The 22,691-nt window shown below is 41.1% G+C and overlaps 1 protein-coding gene across 1 annotated transcript in view; it reads right to left on the minus strand.

The window, feature by feature from the left end:
* The window catches only part of LOC110525838 (polypeptide N-acetylgalactosaminyltransferase 9), an 87,227-nt gene extending 65,760 nt beyond the window's left edge, over positions 1-21,467 (minus strand). Inside the window, exons 1-3 of the mRNA XM_021606290.3 lie at positions 20,361-21,467; positions 6,940-7,123; positions 325-491 (exon numbers count right to left, since the gene is read on the minus strand). Of these exons, the coding sequence (XP_021461965.1) occupies positions 325-491; positions 6,940-7,123; positions 20,361-20,601 (592 nt within the window). The 5' untranslated portion in view covers positions 20,602-21,467. The remainder of the gene's footprint in view (positions 1-324; positions 492-6,939; positions 7,124-20,360) is intronic.
* Positions 21,468-22,691: the final 1,224 nt, after the last annotated feature.

Below are 22,691 nucleotides of genomic sequence, written 5' to 3' on the forward strand. Positions count from 1 at the left end.
CCTTTGGCACTTTTCCCACACACAAACAGATGCAATCCTAAGTTTGTGACTCCACCCTACACTTTTAAAGAGACAAAAATGAATTGGAGAGGTAATGTTTGTGGAGCAATTAGCCACAAAAAACAATGCAGTAATACGGGGGATTGTGGTTTTTCAAATGAGATATGGGAAGCAAAACAGTAGGTCAGGTAACAGTAGCAGCGCTGTGACAAATGTAACAAGGGCTTTATAAATTCACTTGATTGATCATTTGATTGAGCACAGTCACAGGGAATGAACAGTTAGATGGTTATGCTAAAGAAGCATCTGAACTAGACATTTTACCACTGTCGCTGTTGTCGTCCACCAGGATGATCTCCTTGAGAAGGTGTGCCGGGGTGTGGTTGACCACGCTGTGGACGGACCGCAAGATGACGGACAAGGCCTCGTTCACAAAGATGAAAACCACTGAGATCTGAGGGAGGTCCTCTGGGTAGGTCAACTGCTTGCACCTGTATGGAAACAAATCCTACGGTTTTATAATTATGGAACACAATTCAGGATTTGGCCAGTGAACCGGTAATAGTGAGCTGCCCTCTTTCATTTGAATAAACCAAGTCTTGTTTGAAAGTTCTGAACTGTCATTGTAAAAGGAAGATATTGAAATGCAAAAAAAAATGGGCATATATTCAGAACATTCAAACATAAAACACTATTAATTCACTGAGCATACATACACAAGTCTTCATACATTTAATATAGTAAGACTTGTGTATGTATGCTCAGTGAATTAATTGTGTTTTAAGTCGATTCCCCTTAAAGCATACCATGGTCCCGAAACGTTTTTTGACAAAGCAAAGTAGGGGAAATAAGAGCACTCTTTAATGTGAGGGTTGTGGCAAGGGAAAGCTGCAGCCTATCTGCAAATGAAATATGCAGCTCCTTCCTGGCTAGCTAGATCTATAAGCTGGAGGTGAGAGGCAGATGAGGTGTAGAGAACAGGGCTGGGAATGACACCAACACTGATGGGCTAGGGCTTTCCTCCCTCTCTCTCTTTATCTCTCTCTCTGGCTTCCCTCTCCAGTCTCCAGAGCCAACAGTCTCTCTCTCTGTGTCTCTCCCTATCCCTCCTCCCTCCATCTCCCACAACTCTCTCTCTATAGCCCAGGATCTCAACTAGAGTAAAACGCTCTTGCAGCCACTGATTAGGCCTCTCACACCAACGCATGGTAACTGGAGCTGTGGAGCAGTGATTCTTGTGATTGCAATCCAATTTCATGTTGTCGTTTTCAATGACCCAGTTAATGGAATGAATTGCACACGCCCACAGTAGTGCTTGCTGCTGTACACAAGCACGTAAACAGGCACCATACAGTAGCGTTTAGATTTTGTATATTTTATATGCAGTTCATCATAGTCTTTTTGACTCCTCCCATTGCGTTTCCCTAGGGCTTTCACAGTAGCATAAGGCTTTGCAGGCATCTAAAGGTAAAGCTGGTCATACTGAAACGGATTCCTATGGCAACAACCACATTTTGTAAACCATCCCCCACCAGCACCTTAATTATATTTCAACTGCTGTCCCACTGGGCACACACTGGTTGAATCAACGTTGTTTCCACATCATTTCTGTGAAATTACGTTGAGCCGACTTGGACTAGGCGTTCAATTGACGTGGGGTGTTATTTAATCTTCAATTTTTTTGGTGTAATCATATTGCACCACAATTAGGTGTTAACGAAGTACTAGTCACAATAAGATGTGTTTATATTTTCAACAATGTTCTCACCTATGATTGAAATGAATGGTTTATGAGGCGGTGGTGGCAAAACGTCAACAAATGAATTCAAAACTTAAATCGGCTTGGCTCTGAGTAGATGAGAGCAGAGGTCACAAACACAATTAGTCATTTAAAGCTGGACTCCTTAATGGTGAAATTGCCACAGTCCGTTTGCGAAATTACAACAACAAAGACTTTTACTACAAACGACCACAGTTTTTTTCCCCCTTAGACATCATGCATAATAGAACAGCAGCATGTGTGCTGCAATTATTTTTACCACGAAGCACGAGGATCCCCAGCTCTGCTTCATGGACAAAACAAAAACAACAGCCGTGGGGCAGACAGTGGCGCTGTTTTCCCTACTTCCATAAGTTTTCCATAATCTTCCCCACAAAAAGTTTAGTATTTCATCCCATATTCCTACTACACAATGACTACATCAAGCTTGTGACGAACTTGTTGGATGCATTTGCAGTTAGTTTCGGTTGTGTTTCATATTATTTTGTGCCCAATAGAAATGAATGGTAAATAATATATTGTGTGACTTGGAGTCACTTCTTTTGTAAATAAGAATATAATATGTTTCTAAACACTTCTACATTAATGTGGATGCTACCATGATTAAGGATAATTGTGAATGAACCGTGGATAATGATGAGTGAGAAAGTTAGAGGGTGAAAGATCATACCCCTAAGACATGCTAACCTCTCACCATTACCAACAACAGAGGATGTTAGCATGTCTTGGGGGTATAATATTTGACCCTGTGTGTGTGTGTGTGTGTGTGTGCGCGTGTGCATGCGCATCAGATGGAACCCAGCGTTGCTCTGCGTCCTGTCTACCCACCTAAACTTGAGAATATTGCAGTCAGTCAGTTCTGCATAAACCAATGATGTGTGTGTGCGTGTGTGTGTTTGGCCTGCACTAACTGTTTCTCACCTCACAGCAATGGGAAATGACAGGAGAGAAATGTACAGTGATATGGAGAGGAGGAGACTGTAAGGGTGTTGTTGTACATGGTCCATTTTAGGGCCTGTCCTTTGTAAACTGTACACAAATGATGTTGGTAGGAATGTTTAAAACACCACCTGTATGCTGACGACACAATTGTTTACTCCTGTGCCTCTTGTATAAATGGTTAAGTGGCATCTGGTTAAATGAAAAGCTCCATTTTAAAAACAGCACATTAAAAACTTGGCATAGAAACTGAAAATAGGTTTTAATTTGAAAAACAAAATCAGGTTTTTCTATGTCAGTTAGAAAAGAACTTGTGCAAGGGACATTTTTATTTGTGTTGGACTATGGTGACACTATTTAGATGCAAGCTTCCGCCAGTACCTTTCAGGGTGCTGGCCACAGTGTATCATGGAGCACTTAGGCTCATAACTTATGCAAGATCACTCATATCTTTGCTCCTCACTAACAACAAAAATCACAATCCTACAGCCTCCGCTCTCAGGACTGAAAGGGGGAAACAATCCCTCTCTCCTACAACGCTCCAAGGCCGAGCTACAAAAAACTGACGCTGTACTGTACATTATTTTGCCTAAATGGGTCATACTGTTAATGTATTCTTTGCAGTATATTACCCTATTCAAGTTCAAAGTGAAGTTCTATACGATTATTTCAGTCACAGTCAATTTCTATTTTATTCTGTCAGGAAAAGATTTGATTGAAAATCCGAATTGGTTTACATATCAGTTTATATACTGTAGGTTTCCTAGTTTGTTTTTGATTCTATACAGAAAGTTCCATGTTTCCTCTCAATAATAGCAAACAGGACTGTTTTGATTGATAAGCTTTTCAGTGTATTCCTGAAATCCTTCCAAAAGGATTCCCTTTCTCTCAGCAAGTTTATTTTGTTCTCTTTCATAGCTGTTCCACTGCCTCTTTCAATCAGCCATACATGCATTTATACGTAAACACGAAGCCATGTCTGGCAGTGAATACAAGTGAATCTTTGTGCAATAGTTTTCCTTTAGTGGGGGGACAGCCACAAGCTGACAACCATGCCAAATCGAATGATGTATGTTTTATTTGGGCTAAGTTTAATTTGTCATGGCTAGTATGTGTATGAATATGGTTACCATAAGAATAAAAGCCAGAAGGGACTGGAGAAAGGCACCAGATCACTTCAGCTGAGTTGTGTCTATGAGCAAATTCAGTATTGAGGTTGTTAAGTGATATTGTAGTTCCAATGCCCTAGTTACTGAATTCAATTTAGGACATTGCTCAACCTTAAATTTGTGCCTGTCTGCTGGAACGGGGAGGTTTGTAGGTCCATAACAGTATGAGCGATCGACTCATCTGTTTGTAATGGAACTAAGCGCACTGGCAAGCTCTCATAATTCAACCTAGAACGATCTGTGACAGAAACAGAGCGCCAGATTAAGACTTATTCCCATCACACTCCCTTTTCGGCCTGCGACGCTGGCTGGCCGGCCCGCCTGCTTTTCACAGCCATGTTATTCGCTTTGAAATTTCACATTAACCTGAGATAACCTGTGCTGCACAGGAAATGAAAGCAACTCTACCCCCATAGAAAAGATTGTTCTCAAAAAGACATTAGTTTGCCTTGTCATTTCGCTGCCTTGTTGAGGAGATAAACTCAGCTTTTGTGGGAGAAACATTAGAGCTGAAGCCTTTTACTTACAAATGGCCGCTGCGGTGACCTTGCGATCCCATTCCAGGGTATCAGAGGCTTAAGAAATTAGGTAGCGCCCAGCCGCGTGACCTTCCTGCTTTATAGTCTAGTTCTCCAAGTCCCAGATACGTCTATGGGAAGTCTATGGGGAACCAACCTCAACATCTGTTGCATTGCTTGATCTCAATGAATATAGGAGCAAAATTGTGAAATGTCTTGCTACAAATGATTACAGATGATATAGATGAATTGAAATAGAAAATATTGTACAACTTCTCATCAGGGGCTAAAAGAGCCAAACTAGAGAGCAACAGAGAGCTAACAGCATGGAAATTACATTTTCACATTGACTGTGAGGTATAGGCTAGATGTGTCTTTCATTTTCTTTCTCATTCAGATGCTATTCTCTTCTGCCCTCTGTGAACCTCAGGTGCTAGCTAGTGCATCATTCTTATTGGCCCATCCCTTCTCTAAGACATAGTATTGCAGCATTGTGCTACAGGCCACCCAAGGATGGGCAACATGGTGTGGTGTGAAATCAGTTCCTGGATGGGATAATAAAGCCTCAAGTTAACTTCCTCTGAATCAATGTTAGAAAATTTCACCGCTGGAAGGATTGGCAACATAAAGCTCAGACCACTGGACAGTGAATGGGGATAAAAGGGTTTAGGAAAATGGTCCGTCTTGACAAGTCCTGATTTGACCATGATGATAGTGGGCTGCAATTAGAATGAATAGATCGGAGGTAGGTCTTAAAACCCTACAAAAGGAGAAAGACAGTGTAATACAGAGACAGAGGGGATGAGGAGTCTGGATGTAGAGATCATTCAATAATCTCCCCCCTTCTCCGCTCCATGACTCCCGTGCAATTATGGCATTTGACCAGAGGTGTCTTGTGTTACCCTTTCCACACTATCCTACAGACCACAATCCTATACTTTGCTGGCTAAGGTATTTTCTTTTCACATTGTCCTTTCAGGCAATGTTTCAGAAATCAAGGCGGCCGCATAAGCAGGGCAATGCGGTACAGATCGGCTTGGCTCGGCTCAGTAGTGTGGAAATGGTGTCTGTATATTGAAGGTGTGTCTTGTGTGTTTCTGCACAGCCCAATTCAGTCCAATACGCAATGCAATGCACCCACATGGTATGAAAATAGCCCTATCCCGTTCCTGCACCAAGGACCCATGTTTTGATTACAATCACAGTCCTTGTCTTGTTCCAATCAGTAGACATCTTGCTACCTACGTCTAATTAATTACCCCAACAAGGTCGTTCAAAGTGCAGGGACAATGTTTGTTTTATATCATTCCAGCCATGGTGCAATAATACGCAGAACAGTGAGACATGAATATGTTAAGCTTAAACATATTGATTTCCTTTATGCATAGGGAGCCCACTGTATCTTCATCAAACAGTGTGTCTATATGGTTGTTATGAACTGCTTGGCTTTGGGGAAGGGTTTCACCCTCTGGAATGACATCTAAAGAAAGAGCATATCTTGCTGCACATGTTTGTTAATGGCGTGACCAATTGTGTTGAAATAGAGACACACGTCTCACACACAACATACAACTGCATGAATCATTATTATTTCCACAGGGTATACATAACATACAGCTGCCCCTTGCATTATATGTCAAACGCAGGACTGGGGGTATGATTATCTATCACGAGGGAGTAAACAATATACGGAAATAAATGGTCTAGCCAAACCGTCAACACTGACTTCCTGTACACACGATCAAACCAATAACACTGACTTCCTGTACACTTGATCAAACCGTCAACACTGACTTCCTGTACACATGATCAAACCGTTAACACTGACTTCCTGTAGACATTATCCTCCTCATAAAGAATAATTTCCTCAAATCCTCTTTTCCACCAAGCAATTTTCAGCTGGTTATTAATTAGTAACCCGTCTTTTCACTCTTTCCCTTGCTCGCTCTCTCCTCTCGTTGATTTTCCAGCATGAAAGAAAGGGGATTACAAAGCGGATGTGGATGAAATGAATTGTTATCCCCAGCAAAGCCCAAAGAAGTCTCTGGACGTCTCTCTCTCTATCTGTCTGTTTTTGTTCTCTGACACGGGCTGGTCTGAACACCAGTGGCATGCCTTATTATTCACTCACAGTCATTGTATCACAGATGTAGTCCCACATTCTAAATATAAGATTCATTTTAAAAAGGCCATTAATATTCCTACTGGGGTCTCCACGGTCTCTTTCATAAGAAATACTGCTGGACTCTCTCTTTTATTGCATTATTAACTAGCCTGCCGCCCCACTATCAACATCTTCTCTGGCTGTCTGGGACAATGTCTTTCCATGTAAGGAATACTCATGTCTAATGCAGCTGCCCTGGCCTAGCTACTGTACGGAGACAAGACAAATCTAAAAACCCATTTTGGGGTTCTCACTGTTTTACCTCAATTCAGTTGGCTCTTCTATTACCTACAGACAATGTTATTTTCTTTTGCACAAATAAATATAATACAAAATACTAAATGAATAAATAAATAAAGTCAAACCTACTTTTTGGGTCTGTAGTCCGGGATGCTACGGTCCAGGGATATGCGGTCACTGAGCTGGGCATTGTAGCCATACTCCTCGTACTTTCCCTCCCCGTCAACATGGCTGTCGTCCCCCAGAGTGGCAGCTGCTCCTCCCTGGCCCAGACCCCCAGGCCCCTCCACCAGCCCCATGGGCTTCGCCAGCCCTAGAGGACACACACACACACACACACACACACACACACACACACACACACACACAGACACACACACACACACACACACACACACACACACAGAGTGAGACGGACAGACAAAAAAAGAGACAGAGAGTGGTAGGTGAGAGGAGAGGCCATACAGAGGGACAGGTGATTGACATTCATGGGCTGTGAGAATCATGGGGAGTGCATCATTACCCTATCTGTCTTTAAAGGTGCTGAAAATACCAGCCTGGGTGTGGATTTCTCAAGATGACAGAGTAGAGCGAGCAGCAGAGAAAAAACAGTGGTGCAAGACATAGAGAGACATATAAAGTATAACATCTGCATTCTACTTCTATGGCACAAGCATTGCATTGGAGATATGAACACTGAGTGTACAAAACATTAAGAACACCTTCCTAATATTGAGTTGCACCCCCCCTTTGCCCTCAATTTGTCAGGGCAAGGAATCAAAAAGGGGGCGAAAGCATTCCACAGGGAGGCTGGCCCATGTTGGCCCATGTTGACTCCAATGCTTCCCACAGTTGTTTCAAGTTGGCTGGATGTTCTTTGGGTGGTGAACCGTTCTTGATACACACAGGAAACTATTGGGGCGGCAGGTAGCCTAGTGGTTAGAGCGTTGGACTAGTAACTGAAAGGTTGCAAGATCGAATCCCCAAGCTGACATGGTAAAAATCTGTTGTTCTGCCCCTGAAAAAGGCAGTTAACCCACTGTTCCTAAATTCTTAGAAAATAAGAATTTGTTCTTAACTGACTTGCCTAGTTAAATAAAAGGTAAAATATTGAATGTGAAAAACCCAGGAGTTTTGGCACTTACTACCTACCATACCCTGTTCAAAAGCACTTAAATATATTGTCTTGCCCATTTACCCTCAATGTCACACATACACAATCTATGGCACACATACACAATCCATGTTGAGGGTAAATGGGCATTGTCTCAATGTCTCTTCCCTTTTATCTACACTGATTGAAGTGGATTTAACAAGTGACATCAATAAGGAATAATAGCATTCACCTGGATTCACCTGGTCAGTCTATGACATGGAAAGAGCAGGTGTTCTTAATGTTTTGTACACTCAGTCTACATTTCCCTGGTACTGATCATTTTCCAGGATATCAGGTCTAAAATCACTGTTGGAATTATCCTCATTTGGAGAAGCACATTAGACACGCTTTCCTTATAACCTAATTAGAATTAGACTGAAACTGATTGGGACTGACAGGTTTACAGATACTATTGGTCACTATTGCAGTTCTCTAGACTGGTATAATTCCTTGCAGAGGAAGGGGTCAGCTCTGTAAATACAAAATCTATCAACAAACAAATACAGCTTTTCAACTACACATTGATGGCCGTTCACTAAGTGATTTTAAGTCTTCCCACTGGGCACACAGGTTGAATCAACGTCGTTTCCATGTCATTTTCATGAAATTACGTGGAACCAACGTGGAATAGATGTTGAATTGACGTCTACTGTGCACAGAGGATCACACATCAGAAATACATTTGTCAGTTAAGTCTCCCACTATTGTAACCAGTTGTGGAAAAAGTACCCACTTACAGTGCCTTGCGAAAGTATTCGGCCCCCTTGAACTTTGCGACCTTTTGCCACAGTTCAGGCTTCAAACATAAAGATATAAAACTGTATTTTTTTGTGAAGAATCAACAACAAGTGGGACACAATCATGAAGTGGAAAGACATTTATTGGATAATTCAAACTTTTTTAACAAATCAAAAACTGAAAAATTGGGCGTGCAAAATTATTCAGCCCCTTTACTTTCAGTGCAGCAAACTCTCTCCAGAAGTTCAGTGAGGATCTCTGAATGATCCAATGTTGACCTAAATGACTAATGATGATAAATACAATCCACCTGTGTGTAATCAAGTCTCCGTATAAATGCACCTGCACTGTGATAGTCTCAGAGGTCCGTTAAAAGCGCAGAGAGCATCATGAAGAACAAGGAACACACCAGGCAGGTCCGAGATACTGTTGTGAAGAAGTTTAAAGCCGGATTTGGATACAAAAAGATTTCCCAAGCTTTAAACATCGCAAGGAGCACTGTGCAAGCGATAATATTGAAATGGAAGGAGTATCAGACCACTGCAAATCTACCAAGACCTGGCCGTCCCTCTAAACTTTCAGCTCATACAAGGAGAAGACTGATCAGAGATGCAGCCAAGAGGCCCATGATCACTCTGGATGAACTGCAGAGATCTACAGCTGAGGTGGGAGACTCTGTCCATAGGACAACAATCAGTCGTATATTGCACAAATCTGGCCTTTATGGAAGAGTGGCAAGAAGAAAGCCATTTCTTAAAGATATCCATAAAAAGGGTTGTTTAAAGTTTGCCACAAGCCACCTGGGAGACACACCAAACATGTGGAAGAAGGTGCTCTGGTCAGATGAAACCAAAATTGAACTTTTTGGCAACAATGCAAAACGTTATGTTTGGCGTGAAAGCAACACAGCTCATCCCCCTGAACACACCATCCCCACTGTCAAACATGGTGGTGGCAGCATCATGGTTTGGGCCTGCTTTTCTTCAGCAGGGACAGGGAAGATGGTTAAAATTGATGGGAAGACGGATGGAGCCAAATACAGGACCATTCTGGAAGAAAACCTGATGGAGTCTGCAAAAGACCTGAGACTGGGACGGAGATTTGTCTTCCAACAAGACAATGATCCAAAACATAAAGCAAAATCTACAATGGAATGGTTCAAAAATAAACATATCCAGGTGTTAGAATGGCCAAGTCAAAGTCCAGACCTGAATCCAATCGAGAATCTGTGGAAAGAACTGAAAACTGCTGTTCACAAATGCTCTCCATCCAACCTCACTGAGCTCGAGCTGTTTTGCAAGGAGGAATGGGAAAAAATGTCAGTCTCTTGATGTGCAAAACTGATAGAGACATACCCCAAGCGACTTACAGCTGTAATCGCAGCAAAAGGTGGCGCTACAAAGTATTAACTTATGGGGGCTGAATAATTTTGCACGCCCAATTTTTCAGTTTTTGATTTGTTAAAAAAGTTTGAAATATCCAATAAATGTCATTCCACTTCATGATTGTGTCCCACTTGTTGTTGATTCTTCACAAAAAAATACAGTTTTATATCTTTATGTTTGAAGCCTGAAATGTGGCAAAAGGTCGCAAAGTTCAAGGGGGCCGAATACTTTCGCAAGGCACTGTATCATACTTGAGTAAAAGTATAGACACCTTCTTTAATAGTATAAAGCATTTCAAATTGCTTATAATAAGCACATCAGACAGATTTATTTTTACGGATAGCCAGGGGCACACTACAACACACAGACATAATTTACAAACAAAGCATTTGTGTTTAGTGAGTCTCCCAGATAAGAGGTAGTAGAGATGACCAGGGATGTTCTCTTGATGAGTGAATTGGACCATTTTCGTGTCCTGGTACGTATTTTTGCGTGTCAGGGAAAATGTACATTATTTTCTTTAGGAATGTAATGGAGTAAACGTAAAGTCGTCAAAAATATAAATAGTAAAGTACAGATACAGTACCTAAAGAAAACTACTTAAGTAGTACTTTAAAGTATTTTGACTTAAGTACTTTACAGCACTGATTGTGACTTGACATCCGATTGAATGTATCAGACATTGATGCCCTTATTAAAATGACACAGTACAATGCATTTAGCAGACTATAACATAGTTCCCCTGTCTGTGACATTTATAAAGGGGAAAGGGTTATCAGAAATTAAGGGTACAATGGGTTATCAGAAATGAGATTTTCCGAGATCTCAGCAGTCTAATTTTTTAAATATTTTTTTCATTTAACCTTTATTTAACTCATCAAGTGAATGCTCTTGGAAGTTTTCAGTCTTTAATCACAGACAGTGATATTTTGCTATTAAACTTTCCAGAAGGACTTCAAAGTCTGGCTCTTAATGATAGTTTTGGTTTGTATTTATATTCCTGGCTCTTTCTTTTTCTACCTTTCACCTTGTCTGTTTAAGTATGGATACTCTGCTGCATCTTGTCTACTATAGGTATGAAGTCTCATAGCGTTTCTGGTTTGGATATTTTAAACCATGCTGCACAGTGACATTGTAGGGGCTTAATTGTATCTGTGTGTCATACTTCCAGTGTGATCTCCACAGGTAAACCATGTTGCCTCTTCTCAACGGATGAAGAGAAACAGCAAGTAAACAGGCCATACTAATGAAGATCTTCTCCCCAAGCCATTGCAAAGAAAACATTTTGGGATGAGGGCTTTGAGGTTCTGGGAGATTTGCCATTGGAGCTGAACGATTGGCGGTTGCAAGCTGTCACCTGTCACGAGAGGGATCACATCAGGGGACACACAGTGGTGTCATCTGACACCCTGGGTGGGGTTCAGTAGTGTTATGAACCCAGTCTGAATCCCAATCGCCGCTCTCATAACACTGAGGCAATCTAAGAAGCAACTGAAAGTAAAATCTGGAGTGCCTCTGCGTGAGACTCGGAAACAGCCTAACATCCCCGCGGTTTTGTTTTCCGCAGTCCTTGTTATTTTGCTCCCCTCACTCTCGGCTTCTTCTGGCTGGTTGAAGAAAATTCCATTAGAGGATGAGCGGATGCACATTGAGCCAGGAAGTCTGTCTGCCATTTGCTGCTGCCTGACAGAGTGGAGAAGAGGTATTTTAACATAGGCCTCGTGCGACTGACATGGTTCGAACCCTGGTCTCTTACACGTCAGAAGAGCACATTAGCCCGCTAAGCTAAATCTTAGTCAGTGGTCCAGGAAGCCAATGCAACTCTAAACGTCTAAAGCAATGTTACTCATCATCAGTGGTGTAGTGGAGGGTAAATACAGTTTACCCACCTTTTTCTATTTTGCGTGACAGTGCAGAAAAATCCATTGTGAGTCTAGGATCAGAGTTTACTGACTGAGGATCAGAGTTTACCTTCCTATTTTTTTACCACTACATCACTGCTCATCATGTGAGTGTGGTCCAGAGTACTGGTTTTATCCTGTGTTGTTTTTACGCATTATTGAGCAGCAACAGCAAACAGAACCGGCTCGGGGATTTGGTGGTGATTGGTTTGGAGCTGCCTTTGCTGTGCTGCTGCCAAAACAATTGGGCTTTGATAACACCTCAGAGAATCATTTGTTGTAGTTACAATTTCTCACTCTGCTGCTGATTCATCTGTTCATGTTTTTTTTTCTTCGCTTGAGGTTGAATATTCTGTTGATTGGAGCAAAGCAAGGAATCCTTACAATGCCACAACTTATTAGTGTAAATAGAGGGGTTAAGCTTTGGATGAAAAACGACAAGTCCGCTATAAGGATGTATGAATTAAATTGGGTTTTATTACAAACCACTCTGAATTGGTACAGTAGATATTGCTAAGTGTGTAAAGCTACTTGAGATATTAAATTAGACAAGCCTAAAGCCATTCAATATAATTCATATTCCAGACCGAATCAAACATTGAATGATTGCATTCACTAAAACCCATGAGTAGGTTGACTCATTATCTACAACAATGAGAGACGTCTCAGACAAGGCAACAAAATACAACAGTAATATGCTTGTGCGACTCATCATTGAAATATATTGGACTCTCATTCAGAGTAAAGATTATTGTGACTCAGGTTGGGCAAACTACTGGGGAAACAATGGCATTTGCTCCAGCTACCAGTGTTTGGCCAGAACTCTGAATGTCAGTGCACCTCTATGACTAATCATGTAACTGTACAGTTGACCACAGTGTTTGAGCATTGTGCTTGAGCACTGTGTTTGAGCACTGTGTTTGAGCACTGTGTTTGAGCACTGTGTTTGAGCACTGTGTTTGAGCACTGTGTTTGAGCACTGTGCTTGCTCCATTGGGTTGGACCTGTATACAATGTGCAGACACATTCATTTGTTCAGTCAAGGCAGACAATATGCCTACCATGATGTCGTTCTGTGACTATGAAGCAGAATAAATCTGGGAAGGAAGGGTAGGGGAATCAAGTATACAAGATTTGTCCAGGACACTGACAACAGGTGTATTAGTCTGACTTATAAGGCACTTTTAAATGACTTTTCTGTCTGGGGTAAAACTGTACATTGCTTATTCACTATGGCAAAGCCACCAAAAAGAGCATCAAGCTTTTTAGCGTAAACACAAGCATATCTACAGACGTGTGTAATCCTATCCTATTGTGATGATTGTTGTATCACTGACACATCCTCAACCCAACTTCCTCTAGTTTCATTCTTCAAACTACACATTAGCAAAACACCTTAATTATCCCACAATGAGGTAATTACAGGGAAACATCTGGTTGTTCCACCGTAAACACACAGGTGCTATTCCCTGTATTACGAGATTTGCAGCACGCTATTGGGAGATAAAGGTTTGCATTCAAAATGACACCCTAGTTCACTACGTAGTGCACTACTTTTGACCAGAGCTTCATGGGCCCTGTTCAAAAGTAATGCACTCTATAGGGAATAGGGTGCCATTTGGGACTCAGAGGAGGATGATGTACTGTTCCTATGCACTCAGATGGACAGATGTGTCTGTGCAGATATGAGAACGAGAAAGACTGACTACCATCAAACTAGGTGCACTATGTCCAAGTGCATATCTATCTTGATGTTCAGTCGCTCACCTCAGAATCCATTTTTACAGAGGCGCCCGCAACATGATACATTAAAGTTATTACAGTGATAAATTATGCAACAACCTTAAAAAAGTGTCTAACTTGGGCTTTTTCGATAGATGTCAAACTAAAAGACATCCCAATTTTGTGAATGATTTAAAGGAAAAGTGGAGTTATGCGTGTCAAAAGTGAAGCTGAGATGTTATAAATATTGATGTCTTGGATGTGGTCGAGTGATCTGTTGTTCAAGAAGAGGAAAATAACTCCCTGTGGTTGGCTTTAAAAGCTACAATGTGGGCGATCCATAAAACATTGGCAACACGGGAAAGGCATTACGCATAAAGTCCTAATTTTCTGCTCTTTTCGAAAAACGCAAACCAATGAGTCCCAGGGGTGACTCGTATCTGGAAATGATCAGAATGATATGTCGAGACCCAATGTGCCATCACAACAATCTAAGCTTGCATGGCAACACATGCAAAGGTCTGAGAGTGGAAAGAACTGTTTCAAAAGAAGAAGTGCACAATAGCACCATTTAGCTATTATAAGGCAAAAATACTTTATTAATCTAGTACAGTATATCTGTCTATAAATCATGTAATACGCCAGTTTCCTAATGAAAATGAAATATTTTCACACGAATCTAACCTCTCATTTAGGAGGCCAAGGACATTTTCATATCAGGGCTTTGTAGGGAATCATCAAATTCAAGTTTCAAAATAACCACCATATGAAATCTCTCGCTCTTCCCAAAGTGTCATTATCCTGTCGATAGAATGCAGATTGTCAGAAGAGGCGGTGAATTCATTACAGAGATTCAGATTCCTAAAGACTGGAACTGATGAAATGATTATCATCTGTTCCTGAAAATGTTTGGTAGATGATTCCTTATCGACATATCATTACTGGAAAATATATTGAATTCCTTCACAGGCTCCATTCCCTCACTCCAATCTGCTGGGGAGTTGTCCGTGGGCTCTCCAATATACTGTAGAATTACTGATGAATACTATTAAGGTATGGGGTATGGGAGATGAGACAAAATTACATTTCTAATTCCTTGTCAGGATTTCTCTCTCCCCAGGCTTTATTAACAACATTGCTCACTGCAGCATAATCGAAGAGTTTATCTCCCAAATGCTTTACCCACCAATTTTTCACATTTGTTTTTTTTCATTAGAAATGATTGCATATTGGTACCTTCATGGGTGTTTAAAATATTACTGTTCTCCGATTTTTATTAATAAATTTTTTTGCAAAACACTATATATCCATTGTTCAGTTGAAATGGAATGTTCGTATCCTGTATATTTGACTGTCTCACCTAGCTTTCTTAAAATGAATGCACTTATTGTAAGTCGCTCTGGATAAGAACATCTGCTAAATGACTAAAATGTCAAATGTAAATGTTTTACATACAGATCTCATTTTACTGTATTGAAGTTTTTTAATATTGACGTCACAAATGTATCATTTGTAAATGTAAATGTCTTAATTAGAAGTGTAGTTATTTGATACATTTGACTGTGTAAAACCTAAAGCTAAGTTACCAATGTTTCAGAAAATGTATATATATAGCGTTTTGAAATTAAACTCTTCAATTGGGCATTATAGATATGAGTCATATCTAGTGCTGCAGATGGAATGTCCATGCCATCTCATCACCTCCACTAACACAGGATGAAACCAGAAGTGACATGCATCACTGATGACAAACACTCAGCCCTGCTCAGCTCAGCCTGTCTGTTTTAGGACAGCATTGGGTTGGAGGCTGTGACATCTGAATGCAACTGATGTTGAAACTAAAATAGCTGTGCAGCAACACTGACCATCCAACCTGACAGAGCTTGGGAGGATCTGCAGAGAGCAATGGGTGAAACTCCCCAAATACAGGTGTGCTAAGCTTGTAGCGTCCTTCCCAAGAAGACTCGAGGCTGTAATCGCTGCCAAAGGTCCTTCAACAAAATACTGAATAAAGGGTCGGAATACTTGCAGTATGTAAATGTTTTAAAGTTTTTTTATTTTTTTTTATACATTTGCAAACATTTATAAAAACCTGTTATTTGCTCTGTCATTATGGGATATTGTGTGCAGATTGATGAGGGAAAAAAACTATTTCATCAATTTTAGAATAAGGCTGTAACATAACAAAATGTGGAAAAGGTCAAAGGGTCTGAATACTTTCCAAAGGCACTGTATTTATTGATGATTATTGATAAACAAATACACTTCTGGCCCATAACATGAATACACCGATCAGAGAGGATCTATCTGTGAATCTAAAGTTGCACTGATAGTAAGTAGAGATCTGGCATTTTGTATATACTGTTTAGGTCACAACACTGTCCTATAAGCCTGTTAACCAGAAGCTTAAACCCAGATATACGCTTATCCAGCAGAGGATAGTGCCTCTTCAGCAGAGGAGAGATGCTGATAACCCTCTTGTCAGTTATTTCCGTACTGAAAGAGTTGCTGATAACACACTTCACTGTTGTTTTTGTGAGCAATGACCTCATTGAAATATTAGATAGTGTTAGATGATATTAGATAATATTAGATAATGGTTGCATCCCAAATGTCACTCTATGCCCTATCCTGTATAGTGCACTACTACTTGCCCTATGGGTCCTTGTCAAAAGTAGTGCACTATAGGACGTAGGGTGCTAACTATAGGAAGTAGAGTGCCATTTTTGATGCCAGTGAAGCGGCCTTTGCAACCAAATTGACTGGTTCACAAATCTATGGAATATTTAAACCCACACATTAACCAAATACAAAATGAGGGCACATTGTCCAAATCACTGACTGAGCAGTACTGGAACAAATGCTTGCACAATGCACAGGAGCTGCATCACCTTGCAAAGCCATGTAATAGAAGATTGGGCATTTTAAATGTCCTCTAAATCTAATTGGGCCTTGTCTTAATCCATTGGCATGTCACTGTTGGACAATAAACAACTGAAAAATGGGCAATTACCTCAAATCGCTGCTGGACATGGTAATAGTTATTGGCACGCAAGTTTCTCACTCTGTACAGCCAATCCCAATTGCAATAGAATACAATTAGTGGTCTGTGCCCCATTTACATATTGGGTAATAAATCGGGATATAAATGTATGATTAAGTGTGTCAATAAATAGTTGGATGCTAAACATGGAGGGGTTGGTGACAGGGGGGGAGGATTCCTCCAGACTCTGTCTGACTCTGTACACTTCAGGGCAAATACATTTAAAAAATGTTTTAAATAACAATGTTTTTATTGTCACACACCAGATAGGTTCAGTGAAATGTCCAGATGGGTGCAGGATCTAACCTCTCATTCACGAGGGCAAGGACATATTCATATCGGGGCTTTGTAGGGAATCAAATTCAAGTTTCAAAATAACCACCGTATGAAATCTCTCGCTCTTCCCAAAGTGTCATTATCCTGTAGATAGAATGTAGATTGTCAGAAGAGGCGGTGAATTCATTAGAGATTCAAATTCCTAAAGACAGGAACTGATGAAATGATTATAATCTGTTCATGAAAATGTTTGGTAGATGATTCCTTATCTACATACAGTGGGGCAAAAAAGTATTTAGTCAGCCACCAAAAAAATCCAGAAAATCACATTGTAGGATTTTTTATGAATTTATTTGCAAATTATGGTGGAAAATAAATATTTGGTCAATAACAAAAGTTTCTCAATACTTTGTTAAATACCCTTTGTTGGCAATGACAGAGGTCAAACGTTTTCTGTAAGTCTTCACAAGGTTTTCACATACTGTTGCTGGTATTTTGGCCCATTCCTCCATGCAGATCTCCTCTAGAGCAGTGATGTTTTGGGGCTGTTGCTGGGCAACACGGACTTTCAACTCCCTCCAAAGATTTTCTATGGGGTTGAGATCTGGAGACTGGCTAGGCCACTCCAGGACCTTGAAATGCTTCTTACGAAGCCACTCCTTCGTTGCCCGGGCGGTGTGTTTGGGATCATTGTCATGCTGAAAGACCCAGACACGTTTCATCTTCAATGCCCTTGCTGATGGAAGGAGGTTTTCACTCCAAATCTCACGATACATGGCCCCATTCATTCTTTCCTTTACACGGATCAGTCGTCCTGGTCCCTTTGCAGAAAAGCAGCCACAAAGCATGATGTTTCCACCCCCATGCTTCACAGTAGGTATGGTGTTCTTTGGATGCAACTCAGCATTCTTTGTCCTCCAAACACGACGAGTTGAGTTTTTACCAAAAAGTTATATTTTGGTTTCATCTGACCATATGACATTCTCCCAATCTTATTCTGGATTATCCAAATGCTCTCTAGCAAACTTCAGACGGGACTGGACATGTACTGGCTTAAGCAGGGGGACACGTCTGGCACTGCAGGATTTGAGTCCCTGGCGTCGTAGTGTATTACTGATGGTAGGCTTTGTTACTTTGGTCCCAGCTCTCTGCAGGTCATTCACTAGGTCCCCCCGTGTGGTTCTGGGATTTTTGCTCACCGTTCTTGTGATCATTTTGACCCCACGGGGTGAGATCTTGTGTGGAGCCCCAGATCGAGGGAGATTATCAGTGGTCTTGTATGTCTTCCATTTCCTAATAATTGCTAACACAGTTGATTTCTTCAAACCAAGCTGCTTACCTATTGCAGATTCAGTCTTCCCAGCCTGGTGCAGGTCTACAATTTTGTTTCTGGTGTCCTTTGACAGCTCTTTGGTCTTGGCCATAGTGGAGTTTGGAGTGTGACTGTTTGAGGTTGTGGGCAGGTGTCTTTTATACTGATAACAAGTTCAAACAGGTGCCATTAATGCAGGTAATGAGTGGAGGACAGAGGAGCTTAAAGAAGAAGTTACAGGTCTGTGAGAGCCAGAAATCTTGCTTGTTTGTAGGTGACCAAATACTTATTTTCCACCATAATTTGCAAATAAATTCATAAAAAATCCTACAATGTGATTTTCTGGATTTTTTTCTTCTCATTTTGTCTGTCATAGTTGAAGTGTACCGATGATGAAAATTACAGGCCTCTCTCATCTTTTTAAGTGGGAGAACTTGCACAATTGGTGGCTGACTAAATACGTTTTTTGCCACACTATCATTACTGGAAAATATATTTAGGGAACATGCATAAAATGTTTGGGAATAACAATGTTTTTATTGTCACACACCAGATAGGTGCAGTGAAATGTTATTTTCTACAGTTAACCATAGTAGTTCAGCGGCTTTGGAGCAAATTAAGGTTAAGTGCCTTGCTCAAGGGCACATCGGCAGAGTTTTCACTTTGGCGGCTCAGGTATTCGAACCAGCAACCTTTTGGTTACTGGCCCAGTGCTCTATCTGCTAGGCTCCCTGCTGCCCTACATACATAAATACATGGTGGCTCCCCGGCCCCTTACACTAGATTAAGCCCCCTGAATGTGAGGATGCATCATATATTTGGTGAGGCAGTGCCTCCTGGCTTTGCTCCAAAGGCCTTGACAACTTTTGAGAAAGGGAATAAACTGACTACAAACACTTTCACCAAAATCCTGTTCAAAATACAATAGTGCCGGCATTAATAGGCCTTTTGCTGGGCACCAAGGCCCAATTTCACTATGGTGGTTTGATACAGTGAGTACACAACTTATCTTTTAAGAACCTGCCTCTATGGAAATTATTTTATGTTAAAATTTTCACCTTGAAGCAGAGTTTTGTTGACGTTGACTGAATAGGGAGATTGAGGGAATTATTTGCTACTTCAAACAAATCAGTAATGGCACAGGCTGCTTATAATGGGATTTGTATATACTATTGATAACATATGGCTGATTCTTACTGCATTTGGGGAATTGACTGTATAAAATGCTGCATACTCAATATTCTCTACAAGGGTTAAAAGGACCTCTCAAATTAAATGTTGGACTTTCAGTCTATGGCTCTCACGTTTCATGAGCGAGTAGGACCATGGAACACACAGATGTTTTTAACACGATTTAAAGGATGCTGTTTTGCCAGGCAGACCAAATTTCCTACAATACATTTCAGTGACTAAGGGCAACATAACAAAATAAAGCTGTTTTTTCATTTGATAAAGAACCATTTTTTTGGAACTTCTTTTAGATTTCAGACAGCCCATCAAGATGATTGTATTGGGGCCAAGGGAATGAGAAAAGCAGAACTCAGTAGCCAGAGGCAGGGTTGTTTTCCCCTATGGGAATAATATACAACTATTGGCTAAGGTCGTTGATTTCAGTTATTGATAGGGATCATACCAAGTTAAGTGAACATATTAGGAACTGTAGCATTGATTCTACTTGAGTAAAATATATTCACTAGTTGGCAATAGTTTGTAACACCATGAAGAGCCACCATCCATTACAGGATGACTCACGCTGCACAAAATAACTGTACCGTACTGACTGACACCATCTGATTGGCTGATATACCAGTTGCATAATATCTTATTGACCATTGTCTGATCAAGTCCAATGTAACATACATAGGCTGTTTATAGTTGCTCCGTAGTAAAATGACAGTAACTCAGGATGTACATAACTATAGAGATATGTCTCCAAAATGAATACTGACAATTAAAAAAAGATCTCATACTTGAGTAAAGACTATACTGAATGTTGTTAAGTAAGTATACTCCATACCGTTTAATTGGTTGTAGACAACGTCCTCGAGCCGCTCCAGCCTCTGAAGTATAGACTGCCTGTCCACTAAGTTGGACACTTTTCCATTCCTGGTTCTCAGTCTCTGGTCTGATATCCTGCCGATCTGAATGAGTTCCTCAGAACGGTCTTGTATTCTGCAGTACACTGAGAACAATATGATCCCCACAAAAACAAAAATGTTAACCGTGAGCAAAGTTTTTATTTTGCGTGCCACAGCCATGTAACCTAAGAGAACAGTCGGGCTTACTCCTTCAAGCCAAATAATAATCCATTTAGAGTATTTAGCTAACTCTCGGCTCTGTAACAGTGAAAAGCAGACGCTTTCAGTGGAAGTCAACTTTGGGAGTCCTGAAACGAGGAGCTGTCTTTTCAGCACCACTGAGATACCGGCGGCAGCTTCTCTAGGGCTGGTGTGGAGCTACTACAGTTCAAGCTTATGGTCTCCCAGACTGTGTATCCAGATGCTGTACTGAAGAAGTTGAAGGTTGGCAAGCATGCTGGACAAAACAATGTTTTCGCTTTAGATCAACGCAGTACCCCTATACCTTTACAGACTCACTGCTGGTGGAGATAAATGTCTTCTGTGGTGTCCACTATAAATACATTACGTCAGACACGAACCAAAGTCTTAAATAGGAGATCATATGTATTGTAGCAAGACACGTGCACTGTAATGTGGAAAGTCGTCAAATCTCAGTCACAAGGACAACATCAGCTCGTCCATCCTTAACAGTGCATAATACCGTATTTGCGAAGCTGCATTCGATATCACTGCTTAGACATTTCCTCTCTCAAAGGCGTTGTGGTCACAGCATTCGGCCTGATCCTGAAATAGATTCGGATGTATCTCGAAATGTGCACATGCCTCCCTCAATTATGCAGTGAGTTTCTTCCATCAATCCACCATTGGTCGCAATAGAACGTTGAGGTGGTGACAGAAGTTCAGAACGGGTTTGTCCTCAAATGCTGTCAAACGGTTCCGATGCTCGCACTGCCTCTCTGCATGGTGAGCGAGCCAACCATTCTCTGTTGCCAGCTCTCGCATGCTGTATTGCATCCCACCCTCACTCTGTTCAGACGTCTCTCAGAGGAAGAGCGCAGGGAAAGCGCTACTGCGTTGTGACGTTTAGCGGCACAGTCATGAATATTCACGAGCTGTCTCAGGGATAAAATACACATGAATATAAAAAGCTATTTTCTTTGAATTCTTACGGTGCACTGTATCCGGCCACCAAATAACAATAACATAACATGATAACAATAATATGTCATTAGAAAATATATTATGCAACCCTAGGCTATGTCCACTATGTGTATTGACTATTGTACCTCGAGTTGATGAGCTTGTAAGTATCATAGCTACTGTTTTTCCCATTGCAGCATTAGTAGTTATGTCCAGCCTGCCAACACATTCCAGAGGACATCTGCTCCTAATTTTTGTCATTTCTAATGGACATTCGTTTTTGGTTCATATCTCTAAGGCCTTTACATGGCACTGTGTTGTACCTTTGAGAGGCTTTTATCACCTTGATACATTTTTTTTTCTGGTTCTTCAAAATGGCTAGCATCACAACTACCACCACACTTGTTTCTAATATGCAAATATCTCAGGAATAGTTTGGTGGGTTTTCAGAGTAGTGTAATAATGTTTCACATTAAATGAGAGCTAAATAAGAGCTTGTCTGTAATGTACACCAAGATGTGTTAACTATATATATATATATATATATATGTCATGTCTATCGTCAGAATGAGGATCGGAACAAAGCGCAGCGTGGTAAGTGTTCATGATTATTTATTACTCAAAACACTCGAACAAAATAACAAAGATAAAAAAACGAACAGTTCTGTAAGGCAAATCAACTATACAGAAAACAACTACCCACAAAACACAGGTGGGGAAAAGTATGATTCCCAATCATAGACAACGATAGACAGCTGCCTCTGATTGGGAACCACACTCTGCCAAAAACAAAGAAATAGAAAACATAGAAATAAAGAAACTAGAATACCCACCCTAGTCACACCTTGTCCTAACCAAAATCTCCCCCCCCCTCCACCAAAGGTGCGGAGTCCTCTACAGGGGAGGGTCCGGGTGGGCATCTCTTCATGGCGGCGGCTCCGTTGCGGGACGTAGACCCCCCTCTGCCCGCAGATCCCTTCGCTTTGATCTGAGCCACAGATCATCGCCGGCGGAACCAGACCACTGATCATCGCTGCAGGCTCCGGACTGGGGACCGTCGCCACAGGCGCCGGACAGGGGACCGTCGCCGCAGGCTCCGGACAGAGGACCGTCGCCGGAGGCTCCGT

Source organism: Oncorhynchus mykiss, chromosome 6 (genome assembly GCF_057628025.1).
Source record: "Oncorhynchus mykiss isolate SJ-2025 chromosome 6, ASM5762802v1, whole genome shotgun sequence".
Lineage (NCBI taxonomy): Eukaryota > Metazoa > Chordata > Actinopteri > Salmoniformes > Salmonidae > Oncorhynchus > Oncorhynchus mykiss.